The sequence below is a fragment of the Camarhynchus parvulus genome, chromosome 10 (assembly GCF_901933205.1).
Source record: "Camarhynchus parvulus chromosome 10, STF_HiC, whole genome shotgun sequence".
In the NCBI taxonomy this organism is placed as follows: domain Eukaryota; kingdom Metazoa; phylum Chordata; class Aves; order Passeriformes; family Thraupidae; genus Camarhynchus; species Camarhynchus parvulus.
This window is the reverse complement of record NC_044580.1, coordinates 11,190,177-11,213,025: the sequence shown is the minus strand read 5'-3', so window position 1 is coordinate 11,213,025 and position 22,849 is coordinate 11,190,177. Positions and strand designations below refer to the sequence as shown.

The window sequence follows — 22,849 nt, the reverse complement described above, 5'->3', positions numbered from 1 at the left end:
CCACTGTGCTCATAGGTATAACAAAGATCACATACATGGCTGGAAGGAAGTTTCAGGAAGGATTTTCTAGGAAATGACTTTATGTTAATCACAGGGTATGAATCTAGTGGTGAATAAAATGTACTTTGTCAAAGAGAAAACATAAATCTCTGGGAATCAGTGTGCCCCACTGTCCAACACATTCCATTAGGAACAAAGATATAAACTAATCCCAGAAAAAATAAGTATTTAGATGATTACTACATATTTCTGTTTGCCATTTTTATGGAAGTGTCTTTTCCTGATTGCATTACAAAATAACCCTTTAAAATATATAGAACTCAGAATTCTTGAATTAAGTTTCTGCAAGCCTTGATCCCAAACTTCATGCTTAAATCACAAACTTACAGCTTGATCACAAATGCTGCTTAAAATTAAGTAAAAATTAATGGTGCCTGTTATTGTCTCATTTTTTAAAAGTAAGTGTAAAATCAAATATTAAGTACTTCCAACTCAAAATAAATTCAGTGAGATGCTTAGGAGGACAGGATCCTTTCGAAACTAGGATTTAACATTACAAGAACATTACAAGGCATTACAATCCAGCTAGTGCAAAAAGATGATGAAAATATTTCTTTGGTGACCTCAGCTGCATTTCTGAACAGTCTTTTTACCATTTTTTAAAATAAAAAACCATTTTTGATGTTTTTCTAAGCAGAAACCAAGAATATTGTTCAGCAACTAACAAGACAGTAACTCCCAGAGAGCTGACACGTTTACATTAGAGCTACACTAGATGTGGATGCAAATAATGTGTTTATTTGCAAGGTGCAGCTATGGAGCCATGGTCTGTGTCTCTGGAGGTGACACCACTGAAGCTCAGAACTGCTGCTCAGATTTTTCCTGTGTCACACAGGGAGATGAGGAGCAATTGCACAGCACAATGATAACCTCTGGTGCAATGCATTCCTGCTCAGTCGTACCTAGTGCTTGTCATCACAGGCTTCCAAAACAGAGAGACACAAAGCACTTGGTGTATTTAACACATAAATAACATAATGATGTTTATTGGGGAGGAATTCCTTCCTCAAAACTTCATTTATTGCTTTCAGAGAAGTAACTGAGAACACACGTTTGATCAGCTGGTTTCATGACAAGAAAACAATTCACCAAATGTTTCTTTGTTCTGCAGAGTCCTGTTATACTAAAAGACCTGGGAAGTTTGACTTCAGGAGTAAGCTTGCCCATCTTAAATCAATTCCTCGAGACTCCAGATGTGAAGAGTAACATGGACAGGGAATTCTCTTGAGTGCTCACCTGTTTCTGTGCCTAGCAGGACAATCACCAGCGCCAAAGACCTGTAACTATCTGTGTTTAGTTACTTTCCTTCCTTTGACAAAAATGGCAAATGCCTTGCCCAGCAGAATACCCCCATTCTCCTGGTGGCAGGAAGGAGCAGGAAACCCACTGCAGGAACCTCCCTGTGCATGAAGGAGTTCCCAGGAAAACTGCTCCTGCTCTCAGTGCAATAAGGAGCAAGTATGGTGCTGTCCAAAAGCTGCTTCTTTTCTGTGATTCATTTGTAGGTAGCACAATACAAAACATTCTTCTCAAAATGCAAGCAAAAGCAACACCATGCTCCTCTGAGCATCTGTCAAAGGCAGAGCAGTGCACAAACCCACAGCTAAAGGCTGTCACATGATGCAAATCTCTGTGAGCAGAGAAAAAATTGACAAAAAGAAAAACATTTCAGTTCCTTTCAGTAAGGTTTAACCTCCCTAAGTTCACGAACTCAGTTATCTAGCATTAGCCACTTGTAAAAATATTAGCTTCTGGTTTTCCTGTTTCTTCTGCTGGAGGATTAATTTCAGGGAACTTTCAGGCTTACTTTTGATTCTAATGCTCTTAAAACAACTACTAGAAAAGCCATGATACAGTCCAAATCAAAAACAAAGCCAACACAATGAAACATTTTATTCAGACCCATTTTTGTGCTAATTACTTGGTTATTTTCCACCAAATCTTTCACCAAACCCTAGCAGGCAGAAGTACAGAGGGGCCATATTTGTTAAAAACCCAAAGTAACATCTTGATGAATCTGCTGCCTGTTTTCAAGTGTCCAGAGACACCAACAAAGCACTTTTTCTAACCAGCTACAAAGAAAAGCAGTCCTTGCTCAAACACTAACTGCAGGTTGCAAAACAATGCTCAGAGCATTTGTTTCAAATCTGTTATGTGCTACATCTCCAACCACATTTCCATTTTTGATTAGTCCAGCAGTTGTGCTTTCCTGGAACAAGACCAGATCATAAACCCAGGATGAAGCCCCACTGAACACAAGATAAAGGGAAAAGTGCCAGACACTCCATAGTGCTCTTCAAGTTTTTGCTATTGCTGCTGACTCTACTTGAAGGACAAATATATACTGGCGACAGGAGGCAGTATAAAACTTTAACAATAAGTAGTCCCTGCTTCACCTGTTAAATTCAACTCATTGCAAGCCAGGAAAAACATCTCTGACAAATGGAACCTGTAATAGTAGATGATTTTTTTAAATTCTGGCTTTAATTCTACCAGTACACCCACACAAAAGTTGATGTAGTTGCAGGAAAGGATCATTTGGTATCTTCTGTTAAGTGACAAACACCCAGGAACACGTACAGTGGGAAGGTGGAGAAGCTGCTCCAGAGCATCAGCTCTTGGAGACCTGGCTATGAAGCCAGAAGCAATTCTCACCTCCCTCCCCACCACAGCTCTCAGTTGTTTTTTACCTCTGCAGTTTTAATTTTAGGTAAAAAAATGTCTAAATCCTTGCAGATTTGCAAACAGATGTGCTGGTGGAAGTGGTTAAGGGAACATTTCACAATTCCTGTCCAGCTAGAGAGTGAACTAACAAAGGTGATGCCAAGCCACAGCTTCTTTACAGAACCACCCTGGGTAGGAAGCCAGGAGCACTCTGTACTCAGTTACTGAGCTGCTGCTGCATTCCTCAGGAGCTTTCCAGAAATCCCCCAAGAGCCACTCAATCTAGTACTTTTTCCTCATACAAAGCTGAAACAACAACTTCCTTCTGCAGAACTACTTAAGAAAGTCCAAGAGTCCTGACCTGAACTGGTCAGGATCACTCCATCACACATCCCCTCAACAGTTTTAAAGGAATAGTATTTATTTCAATATAAAATCAGCTTTGTACGTTTTTAATATAAGTAGTATATCTAGAGTTATTGTCACCCTGGAGCTGTTCTGAAGAGGGAGTTTTATTTCAGTTTTTTTCTTTGAAGGGATGTGACAATATATTTTTGAAAGCAAACAAACTGATGAGCAATTTTCAAATAAAATGCATTTTTTACTTCTGTTTACATATCTCAGAGCTTAAGTTCTTTTTATTTCTATGATCCAGACCACATCTGGATAAAAAATTGTTCGAAGTTAAATGAATAGTTTATCTCATTGCTTAGTATTCACTTACCATTGAATTGAAACCATCAATTCTCCAGGCAAACTAGGCCTATGGATAAGGAAATTGCCATAAATACTGCCATCAGCCTTATAAGAAAATATTGGAAAACAACTGCCTTACAGAATAACAAACTGTTTCTCATTGGTGATGTATAATGACTAAAAGAACTACATGGAAGCAGGACTTCTGTAGTCATTCACCCAACTTCATTTGTTCCTAGATCACTTGTCAGAGCCTACAACAGAAATCTGGTGCTGAGTTATGCAAGGGATGTTGGTTCACATAATCCTCTGGAAGTTGGTATTTTTGGTGTTGTTTAAGAGTGTACTGTATTTGAGATGCCTTATATTGGTTTAAATGGAAGGAATAGAAACCACCTCCATGAATTCTATTTCTTTTTACCAAGTAAACTTTCCAGTCTTCCCTAGGATTATCTCCAGGCTGGATATTAAAGATGGGAAGAGGAATCAAGGTATCGAGGTCATGATCTTACCCATATTTTCCAAAGTTTGGATGAGTTCAGTTACAAGGTTCTGTTTTTATCTTCTGCCTATGTATAAATACATAAAACAGCTCAGTCATACCAAGGTGTGCTGGTCCTTTCAGGGTGATTCTCACACTGCGACTCCCATGTGGTACAGCAATCACAGTTTCTTCCCCTACAAACATTAAAGAACTGGTTTAGAAATTATCTTTCATCAGGGAATTTGTACATCACATAATTAGACAGAAAACCCTCAAATGTGTCTAAGAAAATATTTCACAGCTTTCACAGTTTTTCTATTAAAAATAATATATTATTTTATTAAGTACAGTGTACTGAGTCTGTTTGACATGTCATGCAACTATTAAGACCTACAAATGGACCTGTAAATCTTGCTTTCTCTTGGAAAATAATTTGCTATTACCAATAACAACTGAAATGTCAGTAGTGTATTAGGAACATATTTACACTCTGTTGTCCTAGTTTTATTTTCTAATCACTGAATTGACATAAGGAATCTGCTAAGTAGTCCTTCCCCCTTACAAAAATCTGCAGCTGTTCAGTCTCATTTTGCCCACACCTCATTTCCTGCTGCAGGTCACAACTTTAATAAGTGGCAGGACTTACAGGAAATAAATCATCTACTTAACACTAACCCTTAACCAATTACAGACCAGTTAAGAGCAAATATATAATAGCTATAAGGTATATGTTATAACGGTGTCTGCATCTAACTTACCATATAAGATCATTTCTTCCAGTAAGAGGCTCAATTTAAAATGAACTATAAACCAAACCAGCCCCCAACAGGACATATCAATACAAAACAGCTTTTGGCTGCCTGAAAGGCCTCTTAATATAATAATGTGCAACACACTTACTTCAGTGCATTTTACAAAGGCAGAAAGTTATTACTTCTCATTTCAAATGTAGGAAATCTGTGATTTGCCCGAGCAAACTGAGTTACCAGTCAAACCAACAGGCTAGAGACCCTCATGCCAACAAAAGCAGTGCTCTCAGAAAAGGGATATCCACAGGGATATCCACAAAAGGAAGAGAGCAGCATCCAAGGAGCTGTCACTCATTTCCATCATGGCCCAACTGCATCTCTTCTGCAAGGCAGGCCCTGCCACACGTGTCCTCTGCAGCTGCACCCTGCACAAGATGCTCTGCTTGGTGATGAAACTAATGCACATTCAGTGGCTGCTGCAGAGGAAGTTCCTTTTTACAGATTCAAAATGAAATGTGTGTTGAAAGTCAGTGATACACTGGCTCCAGAATTACCCATAAAATATTTAGAGGAAGAATAGTTTCGTTTTAAGTAAAAAAATAGTTTAAAAAGGTTTCTTTCCACTTCAAACTGAACCCCTTTATAGTAGATGCTAAATTATCAGCTTCTGGTTTACATCTCCTTAGCATAAGTATGATTTCCTGCCAAATGTTCAGAATACTTCAAGCAAATACTGCAATTATTTTTTCTGAAATAAACACCTTCTTATGTTACAGTTTTTATATCGTCAATTTCTAGGAAGGACATTTAAATATAACAATTTATTTTGGATGTAATAAAATATGAGCTTTATTAATTTCATTCTTGTGTATTCCACCAGAGTGAAAAATACTACAGTAAAACAATAATACAACTAAGGAGTCCTGGAAAAAACATTAACTACTGAACCACTTAATATCTTTTTGCATCTTGGTTTTTCATCAGAGGAATTGCTAAAGATAGCCAGGAGGTAGTGGGTGTGCATATCTTTAAAGTAAGGAAATAACTACTGAATTCACATGTGCTCGGCAGTATTTGAGAGAAAGCAGGTTTGAGGGGCCCATCTGTGCTTACTTGGTCGGGAATTGAATCCCATCCTGATAACAACCAAGGGTCAGTCTCAGCACAAAACCTCCAATAAAGTCAGATGATGACCAGCTCAGAACGCATGAGCTGCTGCTCTGAAGCGGAGCTGAGGGCAGCCCGTGCTGCAGGGACACAGGCTGGCTTTGCAGATGTGCACACATGTGCAGCACTGCTCCTCTGGAGAACAACAGGGTCGATCTGCTGAGCTTCCTGCGCCTCCCCACAGGCAGCTCCGCTGGCCCCGGCAGACCCTGCAGATCCCTTTCCAGGATGCCTCACATTCCTTTAGCAGTACTACAGACATTCCACCCTCACCCAAGCACTCTCTGATATGGTCCAAAAGTCTCATGGGGGTGCTAAATTTGGTATTTCTCTGCGGCAGAGACAATATTAGCAGAAAGTGTTTTATTTGCATTAGGGATGACTGAGCTCACCGCCGCAGCAGCAGGCAACCTCTGCAGCCCACAGACCTGTCAAGAAGTCCGACAGCAGGAGATTTTTGTAACCTGACTGAGATAATCATGACCTAGGGCAGTCTTTCCTTGAGATGAAGTAAATTACAGGAAAAAATAAATGTGAGATTTTTGGACTTCTGAACAGAGATGAGGGTTTGGAAGAAATGGGACAGAACTGACCATAAGGGACTCCTCCTTCTCCTTGGGACAGCTTTGAAACAATAGTTAAGGTTGTCCAGGTCTGGCTCCTAAAAAATTATATATTCCAAAGGTCTCTGGTTCTCAGTTGAATGTAATTCATATTCTTAAAGAAACACAAGGCTCTGTAAACCCATTTAAAATGGTTATGCTGTACATTTCCCATTAAATCAGTAGGGTCCACACTGCTAAAAGCAGTGAACTCTTACAAAAACATAAGGGGAAATTGCTACCCTGAAATCCATACCGAGAATTTTTGATTAAATTTTTTTTCCTCCTTACAGTATTTCTTTGAAAGTTAATTGCTGACCTTTGTCTAAAGATGAAAACAAATTACCCCAAAATCATCTGGAACATGCAGAAACACCAGACTCTAACATATGAGGTCAGATTAAGTCTCACCCTAAAAACTGAGAAGCAGGTGAGATATTGTCTCTCTATTCTAACCCTGCTTTCAGGACAGGCATTCCCAGCAGCACATGGAGTCATCACCCTCCACTCTCACCCAGAGACTCTCTCAGCAAATGTGTGCACACAACACAGCATTTGCTGATTAAGCTCCTGGATTACTTTACTTTAGATGTCAAGGTTTGATCCTGTTTCTATGGTGTTAATGTGGATTTAGATTTTGGATCTCAATGAGAGCAAGATCAGACTCCCTGCTATGGTAAGACTGGGAGCTAATCCCCAGGATCAAAATAAAGGAGTCACATTCCTAAACTCAATCCAATTCAGCAGGTTTTATTTATTTTTCCATGTGGGCCATGGTGGACCCATTTACTGTTTCACATATGGGCCAGTTGGGATTTTTCCCTCTCTCCTCTTATAGCAGGCCAGAGGTTTATTTCAGGTCTATAAAACATGTTTCCATCTATGTATTTGCTCAGAACTTATTTGCTGGCTCCCTGGTTCTGATCGAAGACCTTTGTGCTCTCAAAATACAAACAGTAATCCAGGAACAACTACAGCACACAGGAACTAAAATTCTCAAATATTTGGAACCTTATTGCAGTGGCTTCCCTCATCCACTCTGGCATCAGGCATAATTCCAGAAGGCATTTCTGCTGGGCTTTGTCTCACCTGCCCAATGAAAGCAAACCCCAATACATGCACTGGAGAAAACATAAAAAACATGCAGTAAACAGCCCCTCAAGAGAATGGATCTTAAGGAAATGCAGTACAAAATAAGTCATGAAATAGCCAATGTTCTTACTAAGAAATTTCTTCAAGACAAAAGGGACCATGAAATTACAGAAGGAAGATTCATATTATCTGTAACGGCCCCAGGTAAACCAACCAAAGTAAAGGTATGTCTAGACTGAGCCAGTTGGTGCTGAAGACTACAAAAATGCAGGTGCCTCGTTGGGACTAATTCTAGTCTGATTCTATGGACTGGATATCCTATAGCTGCTGGAGAACATCAGGTGATTTTCTGGGACACATCTTCTGGTTTAGCTTCACCCAAAAAAATTCCAATTTATGCTCTCCAAGACCACTCTGTGGTGTGAACTGATGACCAGTATTTTAGGGCCATGGTAAAATTTGCGTCAAAAAAAGTGCTCCTTATCCATACTGGAACACTAATGCACTGGCATCCTATCCCTCCCCACACACAGTTTTCCTGCCAAACCAGTCCCAATTCCCTCTTCTGGCTCTACAGATAGTTGATTTTCCCCCTTCCTCTCCAAGTGTTTTTCACTCCATCTCCCACCCAGATTCCTTATCTAATCTCAGTCTTCTCTTCCTCTTTCCTTGACTCAGTGTGTCTGTACAGCCAGTCCCACAACCTCCACCCACCTTCTCACATCTGCCTTTCCTTCACTGCATGAACTAATGGCAAATTTTCCTGCTCAACTCATCTCATCTTTCCCACTTCACATGTGATCTCATAATTCCCTGTCATAAGTCTGAAGCCCATGAGATTGGAAGCTCTCCACAAAAATCTCTTCTGAATGCCTGAATGTGAGGTAGGAGGCATCAGAGAGTTCATGCCATGGCACCTGGTCCACACTGCAGTAAAGCAAAAAGCCAGAGCAACCTCAAGGAAAAACTGTAATAGCTTATTTCTGGAAGAGCAACACGTTAATGTATTCTAAGGAGGCTACACACATGCAATCTGTTTGCAGTCAGGACTTGTAACAAGCTAGAGAACACTTGAAAGGATAAGTTTTCAGAAATTTCAGCTGTTAACATCCAAGAAGATTCCAGAGAAACTGAAGGAAAAGGTTGGGGATTTTTGTAAAAGTTGTAGTACAATATGTGTTGATGTTCACAGACATTGCAAAAGACTTATCCATGACCAGAAGATCATTGCCTGCCAAATTTCAAATCCCTGATCTGTGATCAAGTCCAACAATGGGGGGATTTTAAGACATATTAAATAAAAGGTTTCAAGAATGTTTTGACAGTGGGAAACAACATGTTTTTCTCCTCTGTGTCCTTGGAATATGCTGAGCTGTTTTGGCTGAATTTTCTCCAAAACACATAGCACCTGGCATGAGAAGTTACTGACACAACTGTCTAATTTTGGAAAATAATCCTTCATATAAAATGAAGTATCAGGCAACCTTGACAATTGGGGTTGCTAGCTCCATGTATATTTATTTCAAAGACGGAAAATAACATGAGGCAAGAAGTTGTCACAAAGTTGAGCTGGCTGATGACACAGAAGAGGGAATTGTGCCAAGGGCCTCTGTTTAGATAAATGACCAAAGTGAAATTAGGTTTTTGGTTAAGCAATCTCGGGGATGGTGGCATACATCATGTGAGAAGAAGTGACCAATGGTATATTACACAAGTGCCACAGGAAATAAATCACATGGCAAAAGGAAATTCAAACTGTTACAAAGCCATCACCAGTGAAAGCTTTTATAAGAAGCTCTTTAGCAAAACATTAAGAAAGGCAAAACTTGCAAGTATCTTGCAATTTGGGAATCAAATAAAACCAGAATGGGACAAGTCCACACCTTCAACTTCACCCCACACTGAACCAGCATCTTGTCTTCTTTGTTGGTATCAGAACCAGAACATTTTTCTACCATTTCTCGCCAACAATGGTAGAGAAAGGAGATATGAGGGCCCAATCCTACCATTTTTCCATGTGCACAAAGTGCAGTAGAGTTAATGGGAGTTCCATGCATTTAGTACTAGAAACTTCAGGCCCATGATATCTCATTTCCCAGTGGGATGGTACATTTTACAACTTATTACACTTTTTGTTTGAATATCGTTAGTCAAACCTTTAATCATTTTACCAGAATGTTAGAATCTGGCTTGCTGACAGAAGTTTAACTTACTTTGTCTTTCAAAGGCAATTAAGTGTTAGTGGAAAAAATAAACTTTTGAAACAATTGTTCCTTTCATATTTGCAAAACAGTAAGCTCCCTTTCACTGCTGTTTAACTTTCTGATCAAAGACATTAATTTAATGTAAAAACATATCAAAAAAGATGATAAAACAAAATTAGTCCTTCATGAGAAATCATTTGCTATTAATGCCTAAATTTCTTTGTTTTAAAATAAAGGCTAAGATAACCAAGCACTTTATTTTCCCTTATGCCTCTTTTTTATACTAAAATCCTTGGCTCTTGCTTTCCTTCCAGTTTTTTAATTTGCTTCATTGAACAGTAAAATTTACATCCTGCTCACAGCCTTAAGCTCCCTCTTAAATACATTTCTGTCATGTGTCGATATTTTCTCAACACTATTCTGAAAGCTTCCAAATGGCTCTTTGGAAGATAATGTGCCTCCCTCCACTGACATTTTACCACAAAGAAAGGATGGCTTTATTTCCACATTTCATTCACACACAGGATGATTATATGGAACTCATTGCATAGTGCTGAACAACTTGACCCAAAATATATTTTGGCACCATCACAATAACCAAGAAAAACATCAAGTTCTGAATTTAGTATCATGTGGACTGTTTTGCTTATGCCAGTGGTAATTCATTCATATCATCCAGCCTACTGCAGTGCAAGATAAACCCAAAACTTGGCAAAACTGACATCTTTCCTCAGAATAGTCTTTCTTGGTCTTTAATTTTAAAGGACTCTTAAGGAGACACTGAGTTATAACAGAGGAAACAATGAACCATGGGCATTCTTCAGAATTTTCAAGGCAATGGGAGAGCTTCCACCAAGTGATGTCAGTTCTAGTCAGCCTTACCTGAGCCAGAACACCACAAGTGAAATTAATATTTTCTGTCATAAACTGACAGTTTCAAAACCAGATCCCCTTTATCACTTTGTCTTTACTGTAGTTCCGTCCTAAGCAGCAATTAAATGTGAAACTTTTTATTTCACTTATCATGAACTATCCAATCAGAGTCACCAATCCAAAAAGTTTATTTGGGCTGCCTTAGAACTAGCTATGGTGTCCCCAGGGATCATCCTTCTCCAGCAGAATCTCTGGTGCTGTAAAGCTGGAATAGACAACACAAATGCCTTCAATTCCAGCTGACCTTCACAACAGAAAGGGAAAGAGCTATTTTGTGCATATATATCCCTATATAACTGTATCTATCTATACACACAAACCAAATACAACTTGGAGACACTACAAAAGTATTTGCTTTACAAGTGCTTGATCTATGCTGCCCAGAAGCTCTGAGCCTTTGATATGGCAAATGAATAAAAAGTGGCCCCCATGAAAATTCTTTTTCAGCTCATTGTAAGCATTCAAGACATTTTCTCACTCTTTCACAATGAAAAATTCTATAAATTACTGAACTACACTCTCTCATCAATAAAAAGGACCTTTAGTCAAAGCAAGGCAAAGGCTAACACTGATAGACCATCTAATATGTAAAAAAGGCTCTTTGACTTGTGCAAAATTATCCTGTGACTTCAAAAGTCACTGCCACATAACCAGCCACTTTTTAATTTAGATTGTCTTTCCTTTACACATGTACTGAATTACAGAAATTATGCTCCTGCACAGTGGTGCCCAACACCCTTGCAGGGCAGTACAAGGCACCGCACTGCAAAGCAACGATCACCGAGATAACAAATAAACTACTCCAAGCTACATCCAAATTGAAAATAGGGGCATTAAAAACTCCACGGGAATAGTTATATATACTGCAATAAGATTTTAGCATGATTCCATAGACAAAGCTCTTTCAAAATCAGTGCACAAGCGAAATCTTTGCAGGCTGAAATACAACAGTATTAAAATATAGGCAGCACTCAGAGGCAGGGGCTTCATCCATTAAAAAGAAAAGCTGGTTGCATTTGAACTTTGAGCACTGACTTTAAGAGCACCCTTCTATCTGGTGACTTTGCAAGAAGGTAATTAACCTCAAAGGCCTCATCTCCATGTGACAAATACACGGCGTGAGTTCAGAAAAAGAAAAAATTAGGTGAGGCAACTATTCATATGATAAACACATGGGACATGTGCTGTGAGATTCCAGGGAGCATCATCTGTGAGGGTGGAGAGCGCTAGTGTCAGAGGAGAGTTTTTGTTTGGAAAACTTTGGCTGCATATCAAAACAGGCAGACTCTTCAGATTCCAGCAAAGGGTCTAATTCCAATACCCCTCCCCTTTTATATTTTATATTTTTGATATTACGAGACCTACAGAGTTACTCCCAGTAAGGTGCTCATTATTTTGAGGAAAGAATGGTGGAATTTGAGACAAACACACAAAAAAGAGATGGAAGCATTAGCCCCTTTCACTTTGTGCTTTTTGTACCATATAAGTAGTAACTTGTCCCTGAAGTGCAACTGTCATTGGACGTCACAAAAAAACCCACAAACAAACAAGAAAAATTAAAAAAAAATCCAAGTTAATTTGAAAACCAGGTACTTACAAGGAAAGGCCACTATTTCCATAAAATCATCTATAAGATGGATTTCCATGGATTGCTGCAGCATCACATATACTGCAACATGAGGATACCCTCTAAAATAAGATGTGCATCTTGATGGTTATTCCTGATAGAATGAATTGAGTAGCTCTATTAAAAAGAATGCATATCTCAAATTCTTTCCTAGCTATACCCTAATGTGTGGTATCCCTCACGGAATTTCAGCAGACTAATCTAGCACAGACTTCAGAATAAGTAGTTTTGCAAAACTGCAAACAAGTATCTGGCTAAGAGGTCACTGCAATATGCATGCTAACACACAAGAAGAAAACACAATCAAGGATAAATCACCCCAGGATCAAATTGCAACCTACTTTTTTCTGGTGAGACATGTGCCTTAGCTTGTCCCCTCACAAGCCTGCACGTTGAGCCATCTCCTGCACAGATTCCACAGTTGTCTTCCTTGGCATTGCTCCCGAGTTGTCGATCACAGCCCACTGCCTGCCAACATCAACACCACAGTCAGAAGGAGGGCAAAGCTGTAGTAGACATGCTCAGGTTTCTGGAATTTTATTTATTATGTTATCCTTTTGATTTTATGAGTTGGCCTCATTCTATCAAAGCGTATCTTGCCATTTAGGATTTTAAAAGCATGCTGTCATTTCCATGATTTTAATGATGAACCACAACAACTGATATATGAAGCTATCCAAGCATAGGAAATACATGAATCCGTTTCCCACTACTTATGTGAATGAATACCATTGAGCATTATTCTTTTCAAGACAAGGCATAGCTATGTTATTTACAATTTGGTTTTCATCACCTGTTTAATTATGTCTGAGAAAGGATAAATGCAATTAAATAATCCAAGTTAAAAATTTAAAGGGCACTCAGCCCTCAGCTTCACAGAGAGGGAATTGAGGGCAGTGCTAACATTCTAGTGTCTTGGCCACTCAGAATTTAACTGGCACTTGTGTAGATCTATTTGCCATTTACATCAATATCAATTTGCTAACCAGCTTTTAAAAAACTTGGATGATTCACTTCTCACCTTTGGATTTTTTCTGGTTTATGAATATAAGACCCATTCTATAAAACTTTCCAAAGATTATTATAAAAACACCCAAACTTAAACACTGCCAAAAATTCAAAAAGCAATTTAAAAAAAAACCCTGTCAACTGAAAACACTCCAAATTATAATGAAAACATTTTTCCAGGTTTTTCTTTTTTTGCATATCAGCCAACTCCACAAGAAAGATGGGAGTGAAAATGGAAAGACAAAGAATAGACCAAAACTGACTAAAAGCAGCTTCCAGTTGAATGGAAGATAAACAATTGGCCTCACCTGATTTACTCTTTACCATTTCATAGAAGAATCTTTCTGGGAGTACCAAGTGCTGAACAACGTGGTAAAAAGCTGATCTCCAGCTTCGAGTTTTCTCAAGTCAGCCTACCTGGCTCTTACATTCACATATCCCTGAGAAGGGCAGCTAATTTGTCATGGGTGTATATATTTAACAAAAATCCAAACTGACAAATGGATAGAAAACCCTCTGGAAACTCAGAGTTAAAAGCAGTGCTAGAATTCTGAAAGTGGCCAGCACACGCCTCTTCCTATATAAAAATGCTTGGAAGGGGCAGTCTCAGCTGCCAAGATCCTGCATCTGTGCTGTGCCAGAACCGACACACGATCCCCTTGGAGAGGTGAGGATCCAGTCCACAGGTAAGAGGCAGGGCTGGGTCTTCCAGTCTGAGTCAACACACACACACAGACACACAAATCACACACATCCACTGCCAAACACGGAGAAATGCAATCTCAAAGTTTCACATGTCTGTGGAAAAGAAAACAAAGCAGCCCCACCTCCCCCTTCAGCCCCTTTCCCTTATTTTCCCAATTCCTTACAGCCCGAATTCCCTTTAGAGGAGGGCATTAATGGGGACAGTTTACAGTCCTTTACTTGAAAGACCTGCAGGGAAGGCATCTCCTCCCTAAGGGCTTCAGATTTTCCAGAGAAACCTACATTAGCAGCAGGAAATTATTTTATTCCTGCAATTGAAGGGAACCTTAATTCTAGACCAGCAAGGAATTAATTTAAAAAATAAATAAGGCACTTAACACTAACAGTAAATCATCTGGGTCTTAACAAAAACTTAGTTGTAAAAATAAAGCAAATGTACACACGTGTGAGCTCAGACCATCTCAGAACAGGTGCTTATTTACCACACAGGAGGCATGTGGGAACATTGTATGTAATTTAGGCATGGATTACAGATTAAAGTATTTGCACTTGAAGTTGTCTTTAGCATTAGGTCTGGGCTCATTATTGACACCCAGAAAAACATTAAAAGGTTGCAAACAAATGACTATAAACAAGTCTATCTTCATACTTTATAAACAATTAACATTGAGAAATGAATGAAAACATCATTCAAGAAACAGAAACTGACTGTGCTTCTCTGTGAATCAGAAAACAGATGAAATTTTATGGGATATAATAATAATGTGCTCCACAGACATATTTGCCTCAGCATTGACAACTCTTTCAGTTCCCAGCTCCACCACAGAATTTCTTTTCTGACCCTTCAAAATTCCTGTGCTTTTCCATTCCAATCCATGGAAGGAGTCTAACTGCAGATCCCCAGCTGACAGAGCTGTTGCATGAATTAATCTCCTAAATATAAATATTGTGAAGTATGCAGATGGTGCAGTGATGGACACCATACCAGAGGTTGAGAGAGTCTATATTTCTATTTGGAAGACTTTTCAAGTTGTTGAAAAGTCCACTGATCCTCCTGCCCTTATTCACATAAAGACACTACTAGAACATGGAGGTAAGTTGTATCACTGCAAGTGTAATATCTCCACATATATCTCTAATACATCTCTGTTTCATACTGAAATCTCCTTTTCTGTATATTAAAAAACAATCTATTCACTCATCAATTAATTTCAAAGGAAAAAATGAGCTGCATATTGTGATACCCTGTGTGGAAAAGTGCTGTTTTTCCTAGCTTAGCTTTTGTATATTTGTAGGCTACAGATGCTGCAGGTTTTTAGTGGGAGGAGGGCACTGAGCAAGCAGAGCAGGACCAGCCCATTAGAGCCCAACATGACAATAACAAACATCCAGCCTGGGCTCTTCCACACAGCCCCTGTGAAAACAAACTCCCACTGGGTGTAACAAAAATCACACAACTGTGCAAACACAAGGCATTATTGTGTCCTACACAGAACGTACAAAAAGATAATCAGCACAGCAGCATGCTTTGGAGGGCTGTTTCATATAGTATTATTGCTTATTTTTTAATAATACAGAAATGCCACAGAAATAAAACAGGAGTGCTAGCTGCAAGGGACTTGGATGTGGGAAAAGGTTTACAGCTCCCCTGACAGCAAAGGTGGTGTGTTCAGGATTTCCTTCCCAGATCATGTTTGCATCAGCTGTTACAAATATGAATATCAAGCAATGATATCTGGGAACACAATTTAGAAAACAACTCAAATTATAATCACAATTTCGACTTCAAGTGAGCATAGAATCCCAGATTTTGTTTAACATGAAGGACCCAAAAATTTCACAGGTTTTTAAGCGACAATTCACAAACTTAGAGCTAATTCAAGAAGGAATCTTAATAAGTGAACACTGGGATGGGACATATTTCAAGCCTCAGAGTCTAGAGCCAGCCTTTTTTATCTGTTTGTAAACCCTTGATCAGGTATGTCTCAGGTGAGCTGAACAGCCACAGATCTCACCAGAAGAGGGAGGTGTAAGGTACAGCCTTGGAAACAGGCTCCCAAAAGCATATGGCATTGTGACAAAAAATATTATGAATTTAAGGTATTCATAATTTAGCCAATAACTACTGGAGAGAAAAAAGTGTTTGATGAAACATTTTGAAGGCAGTAAATCTGGTTATTTGCAAATAAAGCTGCAACAAGGACAAGAAAATGATAAATGGCAGCAGCCTTCCTCCACTCACACACCACCTCAGCCAGCCAAAGAGGCTGATGATTTTCACAATTAAGGAATTTCGTGGGATTAATTTACCCCACATTGCTTGCTGTTTACAGAGCAAAGGGATCAGCTGTAAATATTACAGGCAGACTGGGAAAACATCTGCAGGCTTTTAGGGCATAGTCAGAAATAATATTAGGTGATTTTAACATAGGCTGAATAAATGAAACAAGCGGTAACACAAACTGTGTAATGGAAGGGTGGGGACCCAGTGAATTTAAGAAATTTGTAATCATAAATATCATCATCCCAAAAAATGATACAGGTACTGTAATGACCAGGTTGCAATTGAGCTCCTCAAACAGCAGGGAGAGTATTCACCAATATGTAACAAAACAAACAGCAAGCAGAAATTTAATATAAGAAGAGTATTGAGGAAATGAGCAGTTTGTGAATTTATAAAACTGTCCATCGTGGGGTACAAATGAATTTGGATATGGCAGGATTATTTTCAGAAACAGGTCCCCAGTCCATTAATATTTTTGGACAGAACCTGAATAAGTTACTTGTCTGTTCTCACAAAGGGGAAAAAAAAAGAAATATGAAAAAGAATTCTATAGTTTACAGAATTATACATACTTTTCTCACAAGCAGCTCAGATAGAAAGCATCTGGTTAAGCAGTGAACAAAACCACCCATCTGCTTCAACAAACCTTAGCATGGCAGTGCTGTGGTGAAAGACAATCCTGAAGGGTGTTAAATACTTTGGAGCATGCTTAGAATAGTTCATATAGGTTCAGAAAGGCAAAGGAAGAGCAAAAGGTCAGGGTATAAAATACAGCAATATAGATGAAAGAGAAGAATGAAATCACTGCTGATATGTTAAACGTGACTATGGAACATTAAAAATATTTTTGCAAATATGAATCCAAAAATCACTCAGAAGCTCATGTAAAGCTGTTTCTTTAGGTCATATTCAATTAGTAGTGTTTCAGCTGAGGAACTGGACTTAAACAAAGAAATTAATGTAGCATGTTAATTTTGATTTGTGAAGGTCCAAGAATAATCTGTTATATTCAAAAGACTTCCTTTGTTAAGATGTTTATAATTAAGTATGATAAGAAAATTGACAGGACTGCAAGATGACAAAATTTTAACTGAAATTCCAATATGGTAAAAAAGCACCGTAGTGAAAAACAAGGCAAACCCCACCCACACCCTCCCCTCCATCCTTTCAGAGACTTCTCTTAATAAGTAAAAATACAAGCATGGACTAGAATTGGATTAGAAGTGCAGAATCCAATACAGAATTAAGTTTCAAAATTTCAACACATGTTTGTTATACCATTGCTTTAGCCATCCTAAATTCAATTTCAATTATTCAAGTTTTCTGGAATGCCACTGACTGAAGATTATATTCTTCAAATAAATAAGCTGAAGATAAACCTAAACTTTATAAAATAAAAATATTTATTTCAGAGATGAGTAAAACCAGACATCTCTGTATAACAAGCATCACATAAGTGTTAATTGTCAATATTACTGTCAAAAGCATGAAATCATATCCAGCAGTATAGATAATTATAAATAATATTTCTCTTTCAAAGTGAGCTTTCCCCCTTCTAGGGTCCTCTGGAGCCAAAGATCCAGGTATAGCCAGAAAAAACAAATATTCTGAGTTCTCCTAATAGAAGCAGCCACAAAAGAATTAAATCACTGCAATTTTTATTTGTGACAGATACATAAATTCTATGAAACATTAAAACTGAAGCTGCACTAGTGCCATTATTTTTCTATCAACCATGACTTAGACTAAGCTCTTTAGCAGACATGCCATTTAAATATTTAGCAATGTATTTGTTAAAAACTAAATAACTTCCTACTTCAACTAAGAAATTTATTATTGATACAGACTCTCATTTATCAGTGATTCCATTAAAATTATTAGGTAAGCTTTTGTTTTGCAGTGTTCTATGCTTGCTTGAGGGACTGGCAGCTCAGTGTCAGGGAGTAATGCCCTTTATTAATGAGATTTGGTTTAACAAAATGAAAACAGAAAATCAATTCAACTATATCTCAATGTGACATAATTACCATCCCTCTACAGCTGCTGAGAAAACCCCTCAGGTGTTCAGGAAAACCCAGCTGAAGGCTAGTCTGGGTACATTTCTATTCATGTGCTTCCAGTGGCCTGGCTCTTTCAAAGGATGCACAGAATGTGCACTCCAGGAACAACCTGCAAGTGGAATTTCAACACAAACATACAGATGGCACTTACTGAAATTCAGCTGAAGCAGAAAACCCAGCAAATCATTTATGGGGAAGTGCCCAATGTGCTTAAAATGCCAAAGAGGTGCTGTACTTCTGCTGAGCAAGGAGCTGCACAGCAGAATGCACAACTGGAGATGATAATTGTACTTCTCACAAGAATGTGAGAGAGTTACTGCACAGGAGATCCTTCCCTTCAAGGGCTGAACAGTCTGTAATTATCTCAGTACACATTGTCCAGTGGTTTTTGTCTTACAATTGGCCAGCAGCAGATCTGAAGGGGGGCAAAGGCTTTGTGTCCCAGGTGCAAGTGCCTTCCACTGCCTTTAAAATTTGTTAGGATTTGCAAAATACAGTGTGAAAAGAAACTATTACACCAAGCACATCCAACTTAGTGATCTGACTGCCCAGCCACCAGGATAGCAGTATTTGGACTTCTATAAAGCAAATGATTTATTTCAGGCTTACAAGAGATGAGAACTAAGATAAAAACAGAATAAGAACATCTACATACTTCTAAAGGTTAACAGCATTGCCCAAAATACAAGATAACCTCCAAATTACTTCTGACAAAAATGCCTTTTCCAAGTTTTTTACTTGACTAAGGAAGGACATGTTTTATTTCAGCATTTACTAGTAAAGGAAGAAAACAGTGAAAAACCCTTACATGCTCAAAAAGACAAATCTTTATTGCAATTTATTAGAATCACTGAATAGGGAAAATTAAAGTCCTTTGGGTCTTGCTCAGAGAAAGGGGATTTTTATTTCCGAAAACACAGACACACACAAAATCCAAAACCCAGAGAAATTAAGGTTGTGTTTCATGGCACAGTTGCATGTGCTATGACAGTACAGAGATCTCATTGCATCAATGTCAGATATTTGCTGCATTTTCCCCTGCTCTACTTGTCTGAGCACAGAATCCAGCACAGGCAGATGTCAGGACTGACTGTATGCACACAACAAATAATTAATTTTAAATATGGCTATGGGAATTCACTGTAATAAAAATGAATTTAAAAACTGTCATGTGAAAATCCTGCTCTCCCTTGGTCACTGTTTTCCACGTCTCTTTGCCCTGCTGTAAAACCTTGCTGTCATTCAAAGCCCATCTATTCACGGACTTTGCAATCCCTGCTCTCATCCTTCACTTCATGATAGCTTCAGCTTGCACTTTATTCCTACACAGATAAAATATGTCCCCAGAGAGAACATAAAGAAAAAAGCTCCCACTGTCTCTTTCCCATGCTCATCAGCCACAAGTAATTGATTCTGACAAGCAGAGGGAGAGATACCAGAACATCCCTCCAATTAAGCAACTTCTTGGTTTTTTTTTAATTTACTTTAAAAGTAGTGTGGAATCTTAGCTTTCAAGCAGGGCTTTCAAGCCCAAGTTTATCCTCACTGAGGATTTATCTGGGTCTAAAGTCTGATGACTTTATCTGAGTCATGATTTTCTTCTCACATGGTCCTGTCTCACAACTCTTCAGTTATGTCTGAGCTAACAAAGGCCTGATTGTGGCACGGGTTCCCACATCTCTGGCATCAAACCAGCCCAGGACAGTAGCAGCCCAGACAAGCTGACACAGGCTTCAGCATGTGCTAATAACAGAATAAAGCTCCTCCAGGCTCAGGACACCAGGGAGCTCCCCAGCCCATCTCCTCGAAGCTGCAGTCCCAGCTGCCGAGGTGAATGGGCAGCAGCCATGCTGGGAGGAGGAAAACTTCCTCTCTTTGAGCATTTTCAGTTCCTCACAGGTAAGAAATCAGGCAGCAAAGGCAAAGTGTGTCAAAATGCAAACCTCAGAATGGACGTGCAAAATAAGTCAGAATGATGGGCACAAGGAGACGCTGCATGATGTTCAAATTCCTGAGCCATCCATACAGAGGAAAAGAATGTAAAGCAATAAAAAACCCCCCAGAAAATAAAAAAATACAGTGCATAAAATTCACTGCATACTAAAGGGCTCCTAAAAAGACTTTCCACATATTTCTGCTGACATTTTATATCTGAAGGCAAGAGGCTAAAGAGTGTTCCACAACTCTGTAAATCCACTTCCATCAAATAAAACAAAGTGCTTCCAAAACCTTTAACTCTTACTACAGGATCTGTCACATGCTAGAGGAGCTGAAAGATTATAGGACCACCCAGCAGGAGCAAGTACCCTTTCCCACATGGTCTCCATATAAAAAAACACACATACACACAGCCAGAGGATAGGACACAAACTCCCAGTGAGCTTCTTGTTTGTGAGAACGCTTTCAAAAAAGGAAATCAGTACATGAAATCAAATTACTTTGCTCCTTTTCTGGCTGGGTTCACCCAAAACTGCCTTGCTTGGTGAAGTTAGCACTGGGGGATTTGAAGGTTACTAAGGCTCTACTGCAAGATGACACCCAAATCATGAGTTTTTCTGCTATCACTGCTCACATGATTTAGGTCCTTGCTAGGCTGGGAAGTAAAGTCACATTTGCACTCAGCTCACTAAAACAAAACAAAACTTGGCAGTGAACCACTTATGACCAAAGAGGTATAGATAAGGCACTGGAGATCAGAAAAAACCCACTACTCATCTGACAAGAAAGGATAAACTTCCACAGCAAGAAATCCCTATGGAGAGCATTCTCCATAAAAAACAGTAGGAGAGAGAATAAGATAAGACCTGAAAAAAACCACCAGTTTCGAGCAGAAGTGGGAAACTGCAAAAGAAAAAACAAGTGATCTCAAAAACCTCTTCAATGTCTGAGAGTATTCCATTATTACCTGCAGTGTCTGAGAGCATTCTGGCATTATTATTTATTTATAAAAGCCCACCACTGAGTTGCCAACAATGTCATCACAAGGGAACCACTACACCAAGGTGGGCAGGGACATTCAAAGGGGCAGGAGCAGAAAGGGTGGCTCCATGATCTGGGCAGTGCCAAGAGCTTCCACAGATGAGAAACCAGCCCCCTGAGGCTAGGGAGGGTGACACTGACAGGTCACCAGGATGTTGCAGCCCCTGCTTAGCTCAGCCCCATCCTCCAGTGGGACTTCTGGAGAGCCACCAGCATCTCCCAGCTGAGCTGCAGCTGGAGCTCCCCACTCCCAGTTTTATGATCCCTGTCACACGTGTGCAGTCACATGAAGTTTTTGATATGCAGCTCTGAGAGCCAGAAAGTTTTGCTGGATCTCCCTGAGTTACTGCCAGTCTTTCTGGGCAGGGTCCAGCTCTGGTGCAGTAACACACAGACAGAGCACAGGCATCTACACAGGGTTCCTCCATGCTCCAAATTTACTTTACTCTGTGCATCTGCTAATTAGTGGTACCCAGGAAAGAATGCCAGGTTTACTATAACAGCTGGCCTGACACAGATCTACCTCAAAATCAATTCTTCCCATGAATCACTCAAAGGCTAAAATGAAGAAAAAGGCAACACAGACATTTTTTTTTCTAATTTTAAATATTAAGAAGAGATCAAGAGTAAATATTAATTTTGGAGGGGAAAAAGCTGCTTTTTTAATAGCTATTTAGGAATTAACTACTCAGACTAACATGTGTTAGAAACATGTCTGCAGTAACATGGGATGGAAAGGAAACCTTCCTTTCTGAGTCTCTGCACACCAAACCTCCTGTGCATCTTGGGCAGCCCTTAAACATATTTACAGCAAAAAAAATGAATCTGCAGGAACCAAAAGAGAAAGTACACAAAACAAACAGTTTGAGAAAGCAACTCTCAAGATAAAAGGAGTCAAGATTCAAAGAAATTAATCAGCTGCTATAATTTTAAGTTTAAAGCACAAACAAAGCTTATAAAAAAAAAAAGGCAAGAGCCTTCCAAGAGCTTACAGAAACTGTTTTCAATGAAAACTCTGACAGATATTTACATCCAGCATAGAAGTGCTTTGGTGGTGAGTGATACCTACTTGCCATATGATGACATGTGACAGAGGAGAGCTGGCATGGCAGAAGTGGATGGTGCTCCCCTTGACATGTGGCATGTGTTCTGATGTCAGCTAAATTTATGCCATATGCTACAAGGCACAGTGTAGTGTCTGCCTTTTTTGGAACACAAACCACTTGCTGACACTAAATGGAAAGTTCACTGCAGGATTTACATCATCCTTGACCTAATTGTGACAGCCTAGGACAGAACTACTCAGGCTGCTCCTCAGGACTCCAGATTTTTTGGGTGATGCGTGTATTTGTTGTCCAAACATATTACTCCATATTAGGAAAATTATCACTGTAACCATTTCAGGTGCTGGCACAAGTAACACCCCATTCTGCATTCTGGTAGGAAAAAAGCAGGTCTGCACAAATTAAAAACAAAACCCAAGAAGAGGCAGGGCCCCAAAGCAGGCAGAGTATCTGGGCAAATGTTGCCCACAT

At 39.2% G+C, this 22,849-nt stretch overlaps 1 protein-coding gene across 7 annotated transcripts in view; it reads right to left on the bottom strand.

Moving 5' to 3' along the window:
- ADAMTSL3 (ADAMTS like 3) overlaps positions 1 to 22,849 on the bottom strand; it is a 170,678-nt gene that overhangs the window by 60,761 nt on the left and 87,068 nt on the right. For all 7 annotated transcript variants that reach the window (XM_030954940.1, XM_030954942.1, XM_030954943.1 and 4 more), the window contains exons 7-8: positions 12,620 to 12,746; positions 4,024 to 4,098 (exon numbers count right to left, since the gene is read on the bottom strand). In XM_030954940.1, coding sequence (XP_030810800.1) covers positions 4,024 to 4,098; positions 12,620 to 12,746 — 202 coding nt within the window. The remainder of the gene's footprint in view (positions 1 to 4,023; positions 4,099 to 12,619; positions 12,747 to 22,849) is intronic.